The 21,872-nt window shown below is 31.9% G+C and overlaps 1 protein-coding gene across 3 annotated transcripts in view; it reads left to right on the top strand.

Annotated features, from left to right (window-relative positions):
- LOC6576986 (potassium voltage-gated channel protein Shaw) overlaps positions 1–21,872 on the top strand; it is a 57,416-nt gene that overhangs the window by 10,255 nt on the left and 25,289 nt on the right. For all 3 annotated transcript variants that reach the window (XM_032728701.2, XM_032728703.2, XM_002002926.4), the window contains exon 2: positions 5,686–6,043. In XM_032728701.2, the coding sequence (XP_032584592.1) occupies positions 6,000–6,043 (44 nt within the window). In that variant the 5' untranslated portion in view covers positions 5,686–5,999. The remainder of the gene's footprint in view (positions 1–5,685; positions 6,044–21,872) is intronic.

Below are 21,872 nucleotides of genomic sequence, written 5' to 3'. Positions count from 1 at the left end.
TAAAATAAAATTAATAAAAATTAATTTGATAAAAATAAATAAAAATGTTTTGACAACCCAAAATAATAATTTAAATATTTTTTAAACTTTTCATTCGAAATATTAAAACTTTTGACTTATTGTCCAGGGTATCTGCCAGTGCAGCAGTTGGGCAACTATCTTTTGCATTGTATTCATAATTAGATTTGTTGATTCCTTTGCTTAGGCTGGGCATTTGCTTAGTAGCCGGCCGTAGTGCCACAGTGATGGACTACGGCAATATCTTTGCTGTTTCGCTTTTTTCGTGCTGTCTCCGTTTAAAGGAGGACAGAGACATGAATTATGGATTTCCTGCCATTATCATGGCTAAAATGTTTTGCCTCTTGAGATTTGAGGGTCGTAGAAAAGTTTGTCGTGCGACGCTTTTGACAGAGCTTATTGTGGTTATCTTTTTTGTTGTTGTTGTTTTTTTTTTTTTTTTTTGTGAGTCTTGAAAGTATTTATATAAATAAACTTGATGAAAGTTCGTTTGAATTTTTATGAAAATATTATGATAGAGAGTGTATACATTTTAAAGACATACATAGGTAGGGCTGTATGGTCCTCTTTCTGTACGATAGTTGAACATATTGTGTAAATATATAGTAAATACATTATATATCAATAAGGCAGTCTGTCACAAAAATGCGCCTGATTCTGAAACTGAACTCAACTTGAAATAACTTTGAGCTATTAGACACTTGAATGATTCTTAAAATCAATTAAAAGTAAGTCCATGAAAAATATAAAATTAAATACATGCAAAAAACAGAAAATATTTGTTGTTTCTATTATCTTGAGCTAAAAGATCAACAACTTAATTTAGCATGCAAATTCCATAATGAACGTAGCACAAAATCACATTGATTATTCCTAATATGCCAATTATGACAGCCAAAATGGAAAAGTCAATCAATCTATTAAAAAGCCAATAAGAAAATGTTGTTCAACACAAAAATGCAGGCAGCTCTAACGAAGTTATATAAGTTGGAAGTGAAGCACTAAGAGCAAACTCAATTTGTGATGGATGAAATGTTATTTAACAAAGATTAAATTGGGCTTTGTCAATTAGCCAAGTCAAGTACATGAAAGCAGTGCATGATGCACATAAAACCAACAATCAAAATAAGTTTGGCTTACTTAACAAGTCTGGTAATTCATTCAGTGCTAATAAAAACTGTTGGAAAAACTAATTTCTTATGTGTCTGCCCTTTTGATATCGACTGATAAACTGATTTGCTTTTTGGTTATGGCCATGTCTCTGCTGCGAGCAATGGCGTTTTGACCTTGCTCGGCAGTTGTGGCTAACTGACACACAACAACAACAACCAAGAGTCGCCATTGATTTTGGCTGTAATTTGGTAGTCAAACAAAGCGAGATGCAAACTTGTATATTTATGTCCATACAGTCTGATCAGTTGCCAGTGCACTTTCCCCTTTTCCACTTTCCCCCTTATCGCTTTTTCACTTTTGCCATTATTTTGTTTCGTTTGTGTTGCTTTGGATATTTGTTGTTTCTTTTTAGTTTCTTGTTTAACTTGTTGTACAATGGTTTTTAGTTTTTGCGTAATGCCAAACTTTTAGGCAGGCATCTGGCATTCGTTGCATTGTTTTGCGAAAAGTTCTTTTTTTTTTCATTTTCAGCCAGAGGGCGAGAATACACACAAACACACACAACATGAATATTAAGATGTGTGTATATATAAGTATGTAACTCTTTGAAAAGATAGTCAGTTGCACAGTCACTCAGTTACTTATTTACTGTCAGAAGCAGCAATTTTGTTGATTTGGATCGCCTCTGGCGAAAAAGTGCTTCAACGGAACTTTATATACAGACTTTAGCTCTCTCCATGGGAAAATAACAAGCAGAATTGATTAAAATAACTAGAAATGAATTGAACTAGTGGGAATTTATGGTATGTGTAGAGTGCAAGAAATTTAAAGATTTATTTAAATAAAATTCGCATATAGTTGATAGTAATACAAGTCAGAAATATATATATACTTAGCTGTAATACTAATACTTCGCATAATACTTTTGAAATTTGGGAATCTAAATATAGTAAAACTATTCTTGCTATCGATGATCGAGAAAACGAGCATTAGATATTTAAAATTTTTGCTATCTGAATACAAAGATATATTTTAATATATTTATAAAGATACCTTGATATGACAGAGTATGTCTGATATTTTATAGAGTGAAGAGAGCACATATCTATATATTATAAATTCTAAAAATAAAAAGTCATTATTATTTTTTTATACTTATTATCGATAAATATCGATTTAAAATTTGGCATATTGTCAGCTTAGAAAAATTCGGGTTCCTGTACTAATACATTCCAAATATAATACGAAATTTACTTACTCTTATGGAGAAAATTATTTTTTTTTTTTTTTCAGTCGATGTAGCATATTTCATGCATTTCTCTGAGAACTCTTGACTCTCGTTTTTGATTTGAATATCACGTATTTGGCTTTAGTGATCTCTTGGTTATTCACAAGGATCACATGTGAATACGATTGGTATTAAATGGAGGTTCAAGTGAAAATTATTCACTCCTTGAAGTGGCAATCCATGAAAGCCTCAACGAGCCGTTGATTGACTGAATGTTGAGGCCAAAAGTGCCAGCGACAGGCGGCGCACAATGCGGCTAAGACAAAGCGCCAATGGAAAGCACTCAGCGCTCAAGCACAATTCCACCCGCACTCGCCTCTTCGTCGTTCGTCTGTCGTCTGCCCAGACTCTTCTCAAGTCAATGAATGAAAATTTCCTACGCAGCAGAGATTGATGACGCACTTGAAACGATGCCACTAGAGCTTCAGCTTCAGCTCCAGCTTCTGGTCCAGCTGCAGCTGGTGCTGTGTAGATTCGATTACTTGTGCTTGTACCCGTACCACGCCACTCGTTTATATATTCAGATAGTCTGTCTAGTCAGATATATGGCCAGTGAGTGCTCCACTCCTTGCGAGTTGATTAACCATCAGTAGCTGAATGGCCTTTTCCCCAGACTTTGTTCGCTGTGCATCGCACTTAACCAGCATTTTGTTATTTTGACATCGAGCACATGGCCAGTGGGTTGCCCAACTTGGCTTGAATGTTATTACCGGAATGTGCACAAGTGCGGCCGAGTAAAAAATTTGCATACCAAGCAAAGTGGTTGACAAAAAATAAAAATGAAGCGAATAAAAGTTACCAGCCAAAAATGTTCATCGTTAAATGCTCTGCGAGTGGCAACGATGCCCATTCGACTGTTGGCCATAAAATGCCTCAACGACGTGATATATATACCCTCCTGATTATTTACATACTTATATCTTTATATATATGTATATGTATGTATGTGTGTGCTCCGTTGAAAGCTTTTTCCCCCAGCGAGGCATTTTTCTTGTACTTTCTTTTACATTTTTTTTTACTCAAGCAATTTCATTGAAATTAATTCTCTTGGTTTTGTAATTTTCATCCAGATTGCCCTTGTGCTTAGGCATTTTTATTGTCATGCGGCAAAAGTGAAGCTGGGAGCTGCAATTTATCAGGTTTAACCACAAATTGCAGTCGCAACTTTTTCTCTAGGTCAGTTTCTGTTTCTCTCTATTATCTTTATCCCCTCTCATTTACTCCAACTTGGCTCCCTGTATTATCTCTCAAGTTCTCTCCCTTTCTCTCTCTGCCTCTTCAATCTCTCTTTCTCGATTTACTCTTATCGATGTTTCCATTTCTCTCACTCTCTCTTTCTGTGTGCTTCTGTCTCTTATTATCTCTCTCTATCTTTCGCTTTGATCTCCATCTCTATTTCTCTCTCTTTTCCCTCTCTATATCAGTCTCGCTCTGTCTTTTTTCCTTTTTAATGTCTGTCTATTTCTCTCTTTCTTTATCGATCTAATTATTATCCTTGCTCTCTTTCTCAACACACATATTTCACGTTTTTCCAAACACAAAAGCTCTCAAAGATAAATTTGAATATAATTTATCATTACAATCAAAGAACATAATTTATTTCTTTCGCAACTATTTATTATTTCAAATTACGCGAAAATCTAAAAGTTTGACAATAGAAAGTGCAAAGTATTTTCCTTTTTGTCCTTCAAAGAGCCATTTGTTAGCTTTGCATCTATGGATGACTGCCATTTATTTGTACCACAAGTTTTGCTCATGTTTCACAGACTATCAATCAGCACAATCTAAGACAACAAAAGTTTTTGCCGCCCCCACTCTCGCTCTTCCATACACAGTCACCGACGGCCCCTAACGACCCCCAACTTCTCCGCAAGCAATATACATTCGCTCATGTTTAATGTGGGCTGACTGTGGAATTTCTTTTAAATTCAGGCCAAAGAACATGGGACGTAGCTGTCGAAGCAGCTGTCATATTTACATATCTGTGGTGTCTCTCACATTATTTGGCATTTGATACTGACAATGCCGTCTTGTATATATTAAATTAATGGAATGTCGATGTGGCAGTCGACGGCGATGCCGAAGCCGAAGCCGTTTATGTGACTTTACTTTGCCGTTTATTGAATCTATGACATCTCACACGCGGCTCGGGACAGTTGTTGCTAAAGCTGTGGGCCCCAAGGACCTTGATAGACCTCTACATGGATTGAATTTGCAAATCGAATTTAAATATGAATTCCGGAGCACGAGTGTTGAAATTGACATCTTATATACTAAATTGAATGTGTAAAATATAACAATGCTTAGCAATATTTGCATTTGTATTATAAGAATCCATCTTATTTTATAATTATCTTTAAATTTACTTCTTTTGGCTTTGGTTTACTTTTTAATTTTTCAAATTATTATTTAAATATTTTTTTAACGTACGTACGTTTTTATTTTTATTCATTTTATTTGTAATTATCTTTAACTTCCATTTAAACTTTTAACAAATTAAAATAAAAAATAAAAAAAAACTATTAGTTGTTTGTTACAAACATGCATGCTTTATTAGAAGTATTACTTTAAATACATAAATACCTTTTATATAAATAAAAAAGTATTTTGAATGTCGAGTGTCGATAATTTGTAGCCCGATAAATCGAAAATCGCGATAAATCGAAGAAAATCTAACCCTTTGTGCATTATTCAAATTATATTCATATAATATATGAATGAGGAGAAGAGCATTTATTTCAGTATGCCGAAGCTTAAATACCCTTGCAGGCATAAAGGTTTATATTTAGTAGAAGCATTTTTTTTTTTTTTTTTTTTTTTTTTTGTATATTTATTTTAAGCGCTGAATCTGTACAATGCAAGTTTAGTACCTTAACAACACAATTAGATTATTTATATAGAACCTACCCTTTCTGTGTATTTTAGAACAGTTTAAAAATCGATTTATTCAGTTTATTATACAATATTAGCTAAAGCCTAATTTTATATCATATTCATTTTTTGACTGTTTTTTATCGTTTACATAGTCCAATTTTACGCTGAGCTTAACAATTTAAGCACATAAATGATAATGTCCATTCCAAGAGTATGGAAAGATCTCTTGACCCACATATTTTATGCATTGCACTCGTATCTCTAGCACACACACACACGCATGTCACTCTAGGCAAACCCCAATTTGGGTTTGCGCATCACTTTACAAAAAGGGAGATAAAAAGAGCTCCAACTAATGCAGCATTTTGCATTTATTCTCTCTTTTTTTACAGTCAAAGGATATACAAAGCAAACCAAAAGAACGTGAAACAGATGCAGCCCGCGGGCTTTAAGGGACTTAACTCTAATTAAAAAGCATTTCGCGTTTGTGTTTTTGAATTAAATATAATAATAAAAAAAATTAAAAGTAAAATAGAAATATGAATAATTAATTTGAATAACAAATCAACATTAATTCAAAAATGTGTTTCATATCAGCGCGCTAAATGTTTAAGGGATTTGCGACTTCAATTCCTTAAGTAGTGCTTGGCCAAGTGTTTACAATTTTGGGCATGCGGCTGCTGCTACCACAACTGTTGCATGCAACATGGATGGCGAAAATCGGATTATATTAAATGTGGGTGGAATTAGGTGAGTGCACTTTAGTTTATAAATTATATTTCTTATCATATTTTAAGAAAGTGCTTTATGAATATTTGAAATCGTTTTAGATCAATCAAAATATGTTTTGATGAAAAAATGTGAAGGTTTACTCCTTTCATGCAAATATAAACAATATAATTTAAAATATATTTAATTCGAAATCACTTAATATATTTGTACCACTTCAGAGATATACAAGAAGAGAGAGGGCGGTATAGATTAAACATCTGCAATTTTTATTTTATTCGCAATGCGGTTACGTAAAGCATATTAATTTTTTTATTGCTACCAATATACATGTCACTTGTTACATGTTTTTTCTGCCAACCGCATTGTAAAATGAACTACATTGATTTTGCGTATATTTGCAATTTTTTTATTCATTTGAGAAAACAACAAACCACAAATCGCTACAAAAAAATAACTGAGATATGTAAATCGGATTGTAGTTCTGATAGAGCAGAAATATATTTACATGTATACATTTGTGGATAAAATTACAATGAAACAACTTGTTTATTACATATACATATTTTTTAAATTATATATGTATATAGTTAAGGCTAAGTTTTGTATCAATATAATATTGAATAAATTATACGATTTTTATATTTGAGACTAGAAAATATGATACGATAATATTATTCAATATTTTATTTACAAATAATTTTAATAGCAAAAGCCCTAAAAAAAAAAAAAAAAAATAAATAAATAAATACAAATCAAAAACAAATCATACATATTTACATATATATATATATATATATATATATATTTTTTTTTTTTTTATTTATAAAAAATTGCGCATATATTTTAGTTTTATATCAAAAGTCTATAAATATCATCAATAACATAAATCAATAAATATTCGCATCATAAAAATTGATTAATCCTAAATTGAGTATATACAAATAAAAATATTATTATATTGTATATAAACATACATACTACATACACAGAAGAAGATAATACAGTATAACAATATAAACAACAGACTCCCTGCTTCACAAGCACAAACAGAGCATAAAATTTTATCTTCTAAAGTTTTTGAAGACTACTTCAGCAATGCTGTGGCAAAAATGCTTTAGCTGAGGCCTCATCACAAAACGTCTTAACTCAGCTCAGCTTTCATATATAATATATACATACATATACATATGGTATGCTTTTTTTATTGCGATATTGATTTACACATGAAAATCGTTTCACGTTGCGTTTCTTTTTTCCGGTCCAAGTGGAACATGCTGGGAAGTACTAAGCGCTCAATGTGTGAGTAGGGGGGGTAAGTGCTGCAATATGTATATGTCACACTACTCGAATGTTTGTTCAAGCATTGTGCACAACTTTGCGACTGCATAGGGAGAGAATCTATTTGTGTAAGTGTAGTGAGTGTGTGTGTGTGTGTGTGTGTGTGTATACGTGTCTGGGACTTCTGGCTGTTACACCGTGACATGAGGGTAGGAGGTGAGCCGCATGCTTTTTGTAGCATACTTATGCGGGTCAGAGCTGCCCGACTCTTTTGCCTGAGCTGCATGGCATCATGCTGTCACATCGCAGATGTTTTTAGCACAAACACAAATACACACACATACCCATACACAAACGTGTGCAAAGCAACTCAGTTACATGGCCGAGCTAGTTCTTCTGTGTGTATATTTTTCGCTAAATATTGTTGGCTATTTGTTAAAGTTTCACATTGAATAAAAGTTTTCGCTTTAACCTAAAGGCAAGGGCAGTCAAAACTGATGTGACTATGTCACTGTGTGTGTGTGTGTGTAGTTCGTCATGCTCTTATGAAAATGGTAAACTTACTCGTTGTGAATTTTGTACTTACTTTTCTCCCGTTCGAAAGTCGCATAAGCGGCTATCATTATTTTAGCAGCTTTTTCATTTTAAACTAAAAAGCTGCTCAACGTTTCTCTTTATTATCTTTCTGAAAGATCTCTCCATATACTAATTTACGATACAGCGGCTTGCCACTGCAAGACAACTTGAACTTCTAGGGGCAAGATTTGATGCTGTAAGTCCTTAGCTGGTTAAAATTGTCAAAAATAGTTTTAAACTGTAAAACTCTGGTAAACTATAATTATAAAATAAAAATTTAAGTAAAATAATTTATATCTATACAAAAAGTAGAGTTAGTAGTAAATTTAATAAAATAAGTTTTGTAAGTTATTAAAAAAATATAGATATTATATATAAGAATATGTAGATATAAATAATTATAAAAGGAAAATAATTTTTTTTTAATGTATAAACGAAATATTCAGAAAATATTGTGGTAAAGCTCTCACAAATGAATCGTTTGACCGTTTCTCTATGTCTGCAAGTGAGGGTCTTTTGCGGACACTCTGAGAAAGAGTTTAGTTGTGATAAATGAAACAAAGAGTCTTCCTTATGGTATGTATGCGATGCTTCTGTTCGTTAAACACATCGATAGCGTACATGTATTAAGGGTGCGCATGTATGAGAATGTGAAGAATTAGCAAATAGCAAAGTCTCAGTGTGAGAACATCAATGGTACTGTACCCTAAGCTATGTTCGTGATCAACTCAAAGCGCTTAACTAAACCGAAAGATCCTTGCTCAGCGTAAGGAAGTGTAAAGAATAAAACGGGTACCAGTTATTTACGAGCAATGTTAGTTACATATCAATCAGCATCTTAATATAGCTTTATTTAGTTTTAATTTTACTCTGAATATATGTATAGACAGAGAAACTAAAAATATAGATGAGTAGTATTTTTGTTATTATTATAACATTTTCTTAATCAAATCAATTACTTAAAATATATACTTTATAAAAAATGTAAAAAAACCCTAATATATTATTTTGTAATATTGGAAACCAAGAAAACATGTATTTTACCTACAACAGTACTTAATTTTGCTTAATATTCTTTTTTTATCAGCATAATAATATTCTATGAAATATATATATATTTTTTTAAGCTTCATTTTAATCATTTGCCCATTTATTTTAACAGCTGCCATAGACCTTGTTTCAGTTCAGAGCACTTAATCGCTTAGCTATGGGCAGCAAAAGCGTATTTAATCATCTCTTTTTATTTTTATTTTTTTATTTTGTGGTTTGTCTGCAAACTTTCACTTAATCATTATACGAAAATAATTCTTTTCCTTCTTTTTTTGCGGAACAAAAATTATTTCTGGTTTTTTTTTTCATTCGGAATGTAGCTGTCAGTAAGTCTCTGTGTTGGGATGCGTGATTCTTATCATTGTGATTACGTGATGCTCTCTTTGTCATAAAAAAAAGCGCACAGTCAATGGGCGGCTGCTTTGTGGGCGTGCACTGGAGTGGGAGCGGGAATGGGAGGGGCTGAGGTGGCTGTTGGTAGAAGGCTGAAATGGCATACATGATGGGCGCTCCATTGCTTCGCTCATCAACGCAGACAATTGCGCTCTGATTGTATCTGTGATACAGCAGACATACCCACACACACAAAGAAATCACACACAGACACACTCACTCATGCAGGCAATAAAGTTTCTGCTGTGGTTGCTTTCAACACAAATACATTATACTTAGTGCCGTTAGTTGCTGTTGTTGCTGTTGTTGTTGCCTGTGCTGTGCCATTCGTTGTCGCCATTGCTTTATTTGTTGTTGTTGTTGCTGTTTTTCTTTTTGGTTTCCGTTGGCCTTTGCTTTTCTAGCGTCTCTACCTCTACCTCTGCCTCTGCTGATGCTGGCGCTGCTGCCAGTCTTGGCTTTGCCTTTGAATCTTTGATATTGTGTGCGAATTAAACGAAATGGCTAATGAAAAGTTTAACAGTCAATAAATAAAAGAGGGAGCATACACGAATAGCACAAAGTGGGCCACCGCAGACAGTTGTCTATAGCCTTAAAAATATATACATATATAACATATACACTCACAGACACGTACATATATATGTATATCAATACATGCGTGTGTTGATTTACTACATATACGATTTCAATTCGAATTCAACTTAAAGTCTAGTTGTGCAAATAAATTCGATTTGTATGGAACTCTACTAAATAGTTTTCACACTTTTTATCTCATTCATCAATTTCATTTGCATATTTTATCTCATTCATCAATTTCATTTGCATATTTTAAATTCATGTTCGATTAAATTTTTATGCATTTCTTGTTATGTTTATTTAAACTTAAATTTTATTTCGTTTTATTGTGCAATCAATTAAAATTTTTTTGGTTTTCATATTTCATATAAAATTTGTAGTTCGCCATAAAAAAAATTTTTTTACTATAAATAAGTATAATTGCTTACATTTCATTTGTTATTGATGGAGCTCAATTTTAACTCGTGTTATTTAAATTTGAATAAGTAAAAACTAAATTTTTGAATAATTTAAATACGTTTTAGTTGTGGCCAAACTTTATTAACATCATTAAGAAACTTTTTTTAATTGCGTGTGTTTAAATATTAGTTAAATTATTAGTTTAATAAAGCTAATCCATCTAATTTCAACTAATTAATATCATTTTAACATTTAATATGAAATCAAAATAAAATGCAAAAAAAATCTATATATATATATATAAATATATATATAAAAAAAAATCTACAATTTCAACATTTTTAATATATGTAATTATTAATTATCTCAAAGAATTTATTACAGATAATAATATATGCTAATGTTTTTTATCCTTATTATCCATATTTTGATAATTTTATAAATGAAACTAATACAAACATAAAAATTTTTTTTTCTTAAATCAGATTATTTTTTAAGCATATTGTGCATTATGTGTTTAACCAACTGACTCACATAATTCACTTACTCCAATTACCCTATCAAGTTTTGTTCGCCTAACAAAACGGCGAGTAAAATTGCTGACAAGGATCTTGCGGTAAAAAAAAAAACGCTACTGCAAAAAAAAGAAACAAAAATCAAGTAAGAAGACATAGGAAATTCGTGGCATTTTAAGCGCTGAAGCAGTCGCTTAGAGCCAAGTGTCAGAGACAATGGCTCCAAAGACAATGCCCAAAAGCCAACAACAGCAACAATTGCAACAACAAAGAGGTTCTCTATTAGGAGGAGGCACGGTACAGGAACAGTCGGTAACAGAAACAGTCACAGCGAGCTGACAAAACCGTAGGCAACAAGGGCCACAATTTAAAACAACAGCTGCGCATTTCATTCTACAGAACTCTAACAATAGAAAGGAGCTAACACAATGAACAGCATGTTGACACACTAGCTGAATACCCTGCAAAAATTGATCGCACTATGATTTGAGTGTAATATTTTAATATTATTTATTATTTATTATTATTTATTTATATTAAATTTAGAATTAGGATTTGGATCTGGAACTTTATCTCCTAATCACTTCTGCAATTCATTTTAAAGAGCTTCTAAGTTCCTAAATTTCCAGTTTTTTTTTTTAATTATTACAATAATAGAAATTTCTAATACAAGAGTAGTCCAAGGGTATTTCATAATGAAACAAAAGCAAAGTGTAGGCGCGAATATGAGTAATAAATAACTTGGCTCCTACTTGAATTGTTTTTTATTCTCTCCTATGGCTTTGCTTTATTGTGGTTTCCTTTTCGACGTTCCAAATTTACACAATGGGCTGGCTACTCGGCCTCTGCCCGTCCCTTGCCCTCCCGTGTGGCTGTCAATGTGTTTGGCACTACGCTTCATTAACTTCTTGTTATTTAATACACTTTCCTTTCGAATTTCCGTTGCGTATTTTCCGGCCTGTTGTCAGACCATCCAGAGATTCCTTAAATGTCCAAAAGTCCTGCGGGGAGTATGCACACATAGATGAATTTAGGGTCTATGATAAAATATTTGTGGTGGAAATTGAAAAAGAGAAAAGCAAGTTTGCCAGCAAAAACAAGAAAAAAAAGGTTTCACAACAAATAAAGTCCTTTGGAATAAGAAAACTCTTTAGCTGTCCGAATAGTCAGTTGATATTTTCTTAGGCATGTGCTAAAATTCCCTTCAGTGCCTTTTTTTTTTTTTTTTTTGTTAGTATATAATGAAAATTTAAAATGAAACTTTCGAAAGAGAAAAAAAAAGATATGATAAATAAAACTATTAAATAAATATGCTTTTACACCTATACAAATACGTTAATAAAAAAATTAAAATTAAAATTTAGATGTATTCCTTTTTTTTTTTTTTAATATAGAAACTACATATGAAATATGTATAAAAATTCCACTTAAAAATAGATAGATAAAATATAATATATCAAATAAAATAAATGAATAATTTTATATAGTATATAAAAGAATCAGGAATAAAACAATTGAATAAAATACAAAATTTAATAAATAAATATTTAAATATTAAAAAACTTAAATTAAATGTGGTTATAGAAAACAAAAAAAGTACTTAATATATAAACTATAACACAATACTTCGGTTGCATATAATATATATATAAAATTTTGTTTGTTTTTGAAAGTTTTTATAATATTTTTCTTATAATTTAATTTTTGCAAGTGCAAACAAAACTCTCCAACAAATTTTCATCAAGTATTAAATGTCAAAACTTTCCGCAAGGACTTAAAAACCTAGACACATTAAAAAGGTTTAGAATTTTAAATTTTAAAGCGCATTATTTTAGATTAAAAAAAAAAAAATAAATAAAAAGCCTGGAATTGTTGCTTTAAAATATGTTTTTTTTTTTTTTTTCTGTTGATGCAGTCTGAAAAAAATCTGTTTATATATATAAATACATATAGGAGCACATACGTGCGCCAGCTTCCGTTATACAATACTTTGGGTTAACAGGCCTATTGTTGGTAACGTTTTTTTTTCGCTTTTCGCTTTTTTTTGTTTGTAGATTGCTAGCGGGCGTGGCTGTTGTTGTGTTGGCCATGTTTCCATTTTGTTGTTGTTGTTGTTTCCTTTTATTTATATTCGTTGCTGTTGCACGCACAAAGGCAAATAACAAAGGATACACAGCCACAAAATCATGTTGTAAGCCTTGTCAGCTGGCGCACTCACATGTCTCCATGTCTCCAACGGCCTTGCGCGAAGTAGAGAAGAACAGCGCAACATTCCCCAAGTTGTGCCGCGATGCCATATGCCACACCCACGGCTCTTTCCAGCCCCCTTCGGTGTTCGTTGTGCGTGTGTTATTTTAACAGCACTTTTAATGAAGCGCAAAACCGTTGAAATACAATTTGTAAAGCAAAGCAAAAAAAAAAAAAAAAAAAAAAAAAAAAAAAAAAAACAACCACACAGTCACACATACAAACATATATATATACAAGCTTACAGAAGAGCAGAAAAAAAATACCCGAAGAAATTTTCACAGAATCTTTTAGGGGGCTGGAGGCGCTGGGGGCAGTTTTTTAACCATGCCAACAGCCAAATAAAATGGCTTAAAGAATGTACTTTTTGGCCCGTTGGTTGTTATATTTTATGATTTTTTGTTGCTGTTCGCGCAGTTAATTAAAAAGGGTTCCCGCATGGGAAGTTTCTTTTGTACATATACTTTTGCACATATACATATACCTTGCATTTCCATGGGCCTTTATGTGGGAAATCTCAGCTCGACTAACAACTGGAACATAAAGCTTACGTGTCAGAAGACGACAACTCTAATTGTCAAGCACTTTATTGGTGTAGGTTCAAATTTGAGCTGACAAAAGAGGAGTTTTCTTTAAAATAAAATGAGGGTCAGGCAAAATAATGTGAAAAAATTTTCATTCAACTTTAGAAATTTTAAGTTTTGTAAATGTATATTATATTTTATAAATTAAAGTAAGCCCTCTCACTAGAAAAATTAAGAGAAAATTTTATTATTTATGTGTTTACTTTTCATATTTTTTATTATACTTTTCAAATCAATTTTGGTATACACAAATATTAAAAAATTAAAGAAAAACTAAATAAAAAGGTATTTTCATATTATTTTTACTATTATTTTTAAATTACACATACATATTTTATATACATATATTTTTATTGAGATAATTAATAAAATAATTAAATATTCTAGTATAATATTTCCTTATATATTTTTTAAATTTGATTAGCTATTAAAAACAAATATTAAACTACAAATTTTTTCCCATAATATATATTTAATAAATCGTAAGTTAATTAATTTAATTAACAAAAATCCAAAGGAAATAATTTCGTTGGCAAAAAGAAAAAAAAAAAAAAAACAAGTAAGAAGGCTCCAGTCGAAACTGCTCGACTAGGACATACCCTGAACCCTCTATGTTGATATTCTACTCATTCTTCTTTTATGCACACATGCATCCACACGCACGCAGAGTGTGTGATTACTCTGCTAACTGCGCAGCTAGCAGCGACTGCGCTTGGGCTGCGCTGCAGTGTGGGCAATATTATGAGAATTTTTTTGTTGAATAATTAAATTTTTAGACGTACAATCTTAATGAAACTTTGGAGCGTAATCATGTGTTGAAAATGTGTGTACATTCCAAAGCACAATTCTCTAGTACTAGAAATGCGTTTTTTACAAATTGGGGGCGAAGGGGGCGTGGTATACAAAATCTGTAAACGACAAAATCTTTGTATCGATCAACTGTATATACACAGTAAATCTGTGTCTGTGACTCTAGGTCTAAACGTGTTCAAATTAGGCTGAAAAATTAAAATAAATTTTTCGATTATTCTCGATAAAAAGTTATCGGACGAGCTATCGAAAAAATATGATAAACTTGAACTGCGTATGGTACACACGAGTATGCATGCCAAATTTCTCTTCTGAGATCGACGCACTCATACGGACGGACAGACGGACGGACGGACAGACGGACAGGGCTATATCGACTCAGCTCGTCATCCTGATCAAGAATATATATACTTTATGGGGTATGCGTTGATTCCTTCTGCCCGTTACATACTTTTTCACAAAACCATTATACCCTGATTTCCCATTTTCAATGGGTTCAGGGTATAAAAATAAATATGTATATATACATATATAAATACTTTGAGTATTTTACAGCCTTACTTTGATTTCAAATACAAGCGCCAAGCAGGCTATAAATAAAGTTAGCTAAAATTTAGTTCAGTTCTTTGAGAGAGCTAAAATTGGCTTTTTGCACTTGCACTTCAGTGAAAAATTAATAATATACTTCCAGTACTTATCTAAAAAGCTTTGGTTAATCTCATAATGTATACGTACGAGTATATTGGGCGCTTGTATTTTTTGTTCTTTTTGGGGGAAATCAAAGAGAATAGCTAAATTAAAAAAAGGAAAAACGGAACGGAGGAAAAATAAGTATGTGACGAGGAAAGAAACAGCTGCTATACAAGACTAGGTCCCATCATCATATTTCATTCGCTGTGCAGTCAAGTTTATTACCTGTTGGCAGCTTGTATACAACGTTGTGTATTTTTCCTGATACCCTGTAAGCAGTGTCGGCACGAAAAAGGGTGACACGAATGTGACTGTCTATCGAGTGTAGTGAAGTTGCAGACAAATAATTTAGAAAGCTTAATAAAAAATTATTATTATGACAAAATTTATTATATATAAATGTTGTATTTTCACTTGTTACTAATGAAAGAATCTTTTAAATTTTATATCAAAATTGTTATATTTATCCTATAATATTTTTTAAAATATTATTTAATATAACAAAAAATATATACATACGTACGTATATCTTTAAATTTTAAAATATAAATTAATATTTTATATATACATATATACTTTTACATTTAAAATTCGGAAAAATGATTATAAAAATATTTATAAAATATACATTTATAAATGTAAATTTTAAAATACAGGCATTTTTCGAAATTTTCAATGTAAAATTAAATTAAATTATATCAAATAATACAAAATTCAATTATAATTATAAACAAGAGCTAAGCATTTTGGTACATTTTGAATTTCGAATTTTTAAACTGTAACTTTGTAAGAAAAAAAAAAGTAAAGGATATCTTTCAGTCGGTCACTCTTCAGCTTTATCGCTCTCTTGTTCATATTGCTAAGTGTCTGAATTCAAAAAGATGGTTAATACTACGTGTGCCTTGAGTGCTTCTCATATAGTCATGTTGCTGCTGTTGCTACAGTTGCAGCTTTTGTTTTGTTGTTTCTGTTGTTGCACGTTGCACGTTGCACGTTGCCTGGTTGCCTGGTTACTGCTGCCGCTATTGATGGTGGTGCTGCTGCCACTGCATGCCGCCGCATTTGTCTATCTTGTGTTTGCTTTTGTGTTGTTTGCTGTTTGCCAGTGTCTGGTGCTGCGCGGCTGCCTATGTAAATATTTGCCACAGTTAATAGCCAAGAGCCAAGCCCGACAGCATCAGGGCTGTTCTCGGCGTCTAGCCTGTCGGCCCTGCAGCAGTGCCACCAGCAATTGCTGTCGCAATCAACCCCACCCACGAACGGCGCTGTCATAGTATTACGTACACATATCTCTGTGCTCTGTGCAACGCATCCACACACTCTCTATGCCAATGCGTCCTTCACTTTCGCTTTGTTCACATTTCCGCATCCGCATCCGTCAAATGGCGCGTGCATTTGCGACATGTGTAAACATCTACAAAGCCAGCAAAAAACTACAACAACAACAACAAAGTGCGAGTGTTCGAAGCAAGAAAAACTCAAAGACTGCATCGCTGCATTTGGCGTTTATATTTCCCAATGGCATCAAAATTCATCAGCTTCGCGTCGCCATCTACTTTTCCAGCTAGCACTTACTTAGATCCACCTCGTTGTATTATATACCCTAAGGCGAAGTGCGAAAAGAGTATATTGATTTTTCTCTTAGTGCTGAATTTGAACTTATAAGTTTTTAAGAATAAGTTTTAGAAATTATTATATACAATAAGAGATAAATGGAGTATATTTTATATAAATATTTTTATTATTTTTTACTATTGTTTTTTTTGTATTTATCCGAGAATATACTATCTTTTATTTCTTTTTTTTTTTTAACATATATACATATATATATATATATATATTTTTACTATTATTTTTTTTTTTTTTGTATTTACCCGAGAATATACTATCTTTTATTTATTTATTTTTTTTTTTTTTAACATATATATATATTTGAATACGTTTTATGTATTATAAATAATTTGTATTCAAAAATAATTTATTATTTTCTAATAATCCACAAATAGAATACATACATGTTTTTTTTTTTTTTTTTAATAAAATATTAAAGTGCAAAATTTATGCGTCACGCATCACATAAATTTTTGATCCAATCGATCAAAATTGGGTTAGAAAATTGCGCATTAGCTGTAAAATATTTGGCTGTGGCTAGAGCCGAGCGACATAGCCAGCTGTGGCTTGTTGGCCAAGTGCTGAAGAGACGTGATGGAGAGAAGTGAAGGAGAGAATTGAACGCCTAATGCTTACACAGAGCTGCCTCAGTCGCATTGATAGGCACTTCAAATATATATTGGGTTAAGTGCGATGCACTTATTTTGTAAATATATGTATGTGTGGTAGAATGTGTGTGTGTGTGTGTTTGTTATGTCTAAAATACACACTAATGCGCACTTTAACCGCATTTTTGGGCGCATTTTTAGGTCAACCAAAACATACAAAAACCCAAACAACAAATAAATAAGAATCGCATTTCTGTTGACAAAAATTGAATTTTTAAATAATTTGTAATTCATTATTGAATTAAATATTCCTTTGTTTCTGTTCTTTGCACTAATGCTAAAAATATATAGAAATATGCTAAATCCAGCAGAATACGTAGGGACTATTCAATATTTTATTTTCTTTTATTAAAACAAACTACAATTTTTTGTTGATTTTTAATATTTATTAATTCACAAAATATAAATTTCGTAAAATTAACTTTAAGTATCGTTTATCAATATAACAAAATAAAAATAGGCAAAAGCTTACACTTAAGCCACAGATAGCAAACTTTTAGACAAAATTAATCTTTGTTCTGTTTTGAATTCAAAGAACCCAATAAACAAAATCAAAAGCTCAAATTAAATATAATTTCGAGCATTCTCTTTTCTCATTGCACGTATGTAATATTCATAAAAATAAATACAAAAATTCTTTAGAAATACGGTGACTACTTCTAATATAATTTAAATTGAAATTTCACTTGAAATTCAAAAATATTGTCTATATAAAAATAAATTCTTAAAGAACCTATAAGAGTGTACAAAATAAAATTTGAGTAAAGAATTATGAAAATATATATGTATGTATACTTATATGTATACACAAAGAAAGGTGGAAGTAAAAGCATTAAAAAGAAAATGTTGATGCGACTTAAGACGTCAGAGTTGTGGATGATGGCGCAAATGTCTTGATCTGCCTTACTTACACAGCTAATCCCCGTGGGTGGTGTTTCCTGCTGGGCTGTCTAAGCCTTTGTTAAGACAAGCTATTCCACTCCGCTATCGCTTCGTGCTCTTTGTGTTTGCGTTCTTCTTTATCTGCAGCGCAGTGCGAGCGTCACTTGCTATTTGATGGCTAATGATCAAAGTCAGGGTATTTCGCCCTCATTTCTCTTTTTTACTTTTATTTCGTGGTCTGTTCCGGGAGATAAAAGAGAGTTGATAGGTTTTAGTAGAAAGTTCAAGTTTTGCTAGACAATTATTATAAGCATATTTTTCTTAGATGTAATTTGTAATAAAACTCAGTTTTGATTAAATTTAAATTTTTTCCAGAACACTGGCATTACTGATGTTATACAAAATAAATGAGAAAATTATTTTTAAAACTATTAGAAATTTATACTTATTAACAATGGGACTTGTATTTAAAAAATTAATAATAAAAAACAATTTCAATACAAATAATTTAAATATAATATAATATGAATCTGAGTAATTATAAAAAAAATTATTTATGCAATCTTGGCCTTTGTGAACGAGCATTGTGCATTTTGGTACACCCGCCTTGCAACATTACAAATTTACTTGAGCTTCTTTCTTTGGCTAGGCAGGTGGTGGCAGTTGATGGTAGCGAAGAGCTAAAACTCGATGTATTCCTTTTTTTTCTTGTCGCAAGGCTGCCGCATCTAAGTTAGGTGTTCGCCATTGGCTCATTTAGACCTTTTGGCAGAGCCATAACAATGTAATCGAGTGTATACAATGCGATAAAGCCGCACTCAATGTCAGTCCAAACGGCAGCAGAAACAGTGAAAAAATGTGCCGGCAAATTGGCCAACTTGGCGTTTTTTCTGCCCCTAACCCTCCTTTGGCTGGCCGTGTCGCCACGCCACGTTCCGCTGGCCTTTTAATGAAGTGCCAAATGCTAAAATATAGTTGCGGTCCATAGGCATCATAATTGTAATTGGCCCTAAATGTAGTCGGTATGCGTTCGTGGTTTGCCCAACCGAAACAGTAGAGCGCCCAATCGGCTTTAGCCATGAACATTTATGCTGACTTGCTCTGGCGGCTAAAGTGCAAAGGGGTATATTGGTAATTTGATAACATGCCACTGAGTATGTATTGATGATTATAAAAAATAAATATGTATAGTGTGCATAATTTTAAAATATATGACAAATGGACAAATATCTATAAAAAAAGTTAAGTTTAAAATATATGATAAATAAATATATTTTTAAAATATATAATAACTGGAAAAGTATATAGATATAAAAAAAATGTTTGTTTCGTTTTATTTAACATAAATAATAAGTAAATATTATAAAATGTGTACATACATATATAACAAAAAATTTGTATTTTAAAATATGTAAAATTTAAAGCAAAATTTGTTTCAATTGAATTATTATTTTATGTATTCATAATAATAATTTCTTAAATTATAAAAAAAACATATTTATACTTATCTCAAATTTTTAATACATTCTTATAATATACAAAAATTTATTTATTTTATTATATTATTGCTGTTATTTTATATTTAATTTTTAAGGACAATCAATTTTATTATCATATACTACCATCCTTTAGTTATGGGTTGCAGTTACAGCTACAACATATGACTGTCTTAAAATATAAAAATACTTTATATTTACTAGAGTACAAACTATTTCAATTCATCAATTCTAAATGTCATAACCAAGGTCATAAATTATCAAAGTCGTTCTGTTAAAATGGCATTTATTTTATGTACACACTGAAAAGTGGGGGTATCTTTTAGTCAGGCACTTAATCACCGACGTCGTGTTTTTGCACTTTGTCCTTGCCAACGGATTTGACACATTTAGTGTGCATTAAGCTTTGTTTTCTTTTTCTTACAATTTTTTTTTTCTGTGGAAAATGATTTTCAATTATGTTACGTGCTTCAGAGTCTGCTTCGTCTTCTTGTTTCTTTTTTGACTGGGCCGGGACCATTCGTAACGCTCTGTCGTACCTGTGCATTCGGCTCATTGCGCACGGCTGCGCTTTTGGCAGCTCCTCCAAGCCTCCTGTGCTCCTCTTTTGACACGCCTACGCTACGCCCTTTATATAGCCGGGCATTTGGAATCATTTACAATTTTTGAGTATACATTGTGTAGGAGATATTTGAATATGCATGAAATTGGCATTGTGAAAATCAATTTGGAAAAAAAGCGCATGCAATGGAAATAATTTCGTATACCACATGTGTGTCCTGGCGGCAGCAGCTGTAGATGGGTTTGGGCTGTTTGATTATTGAAAAATATATACATGTATATAAATTGCATTTTTCATTGGCAGGGTATTAAGGGTTGCCAATGTGCAAATGGCGGAAAAACTACTGAAGTGGAAAGAAAAACTGCAAAATAAAGGCTGCTAAACTTGACTAGCGAATACCCTGTTAAAAGTTAGATAGGTAATATGAAATTATGTGACATATGTATGACAAATCTGAAAAATATATTTAACTTTGATTATTATCTTATTTATATGTATAAAAAATCAAAATTATATACTTTTCACATTTACTGCACTGCACGACAGACCCCTGGAAACAGGCTGGATCTGGCCTGAAAAAAGCTATACTGGCAACACTGGTTGCATTTAAGCTGATTTTTATCTGACCTAAAAAATGTATTCAATTTTATTTCTATTTGCTGCTCTGCAATATGCACAGAGTATTTTCTTATTTTTGTTTTATTTATTTATTTATTTATTTTTTTTTTTTTTTTGTTAAGCCTTATTTATATTTGTTCGGCTTAGAGAAAAAACAATAAACAATCAAGTGAAATCTCGAGCAAATTTCTCGCTCTCTTTCTCGTGCTGTTTTTCAATTATTACATTTTGCTTGTTACAAAATATTTCAAAGAAAAACTCTTTTAAAATTCAGTCAACTTTTCCAGCACCTGCAACTTATCTCTTGTAAATAAATCAAATGACTCGAAAAGCACTTTGCCATGGCGAATAAATTGTGGTTCGGACCAGAGCCAAATGCAATTTACTGATGTTATATATATACATATCTGTTTATACATATATTTATTTATATACAGAGAAGAAAAAAGACAAATTTCCAAATAAATTGCTAACAAATGCTTTGATTCAATTTCAACAACAACAACAAGACAAACAAAATAAGCTACAACTTTGCAGTGACCGCAAAACACTTGACACGCTCAGCTGCCATCCAATATAAATGCAACAACTTTAGAGCACAGAGAGGATGAAAGGATGCTCGAACTTCTTCTGCCATGGCTTCAACTCCTGCTCTGGCGTGGCTCCTGCTGTTGTTGTGTGGCTGCTATGCGGCTAAGAACAACTAAACAATGCAGCACACACACACATACACGTCTATATATGTACAAAATTACCCTGTATATAGAATGCAGCGGATAGATGTGCATTTTAGAGTCTATGAATAGACATGTAATATGGAATTTTGGAATTCTCTGTTTAGTTATTTCTTCTCGATTTCTAACTGAATCTCTGCATAGCTTCATGTTTC

This window comes from Drosophila mojavensis, unplaced genomic scaffold (assembly GCF_018153725.1).
Source record: "Drosophila mojavensis isolate 15081-1352.22 unplaced genomic scaffold, ASM1815372v1 contig_36, whole genome shotgun sequence".
NCBI lineage: Eukaryota > Metazoa > Arthropoda > Insecta > Diptera > Drosophilidae > Drosophila > Drosophila mojavensis.
The sequence above is the reverse complement of the archived record's forward strand: the minus strand, read 5'-3'. Positions and strand labels throughout refer to the sequence as shown.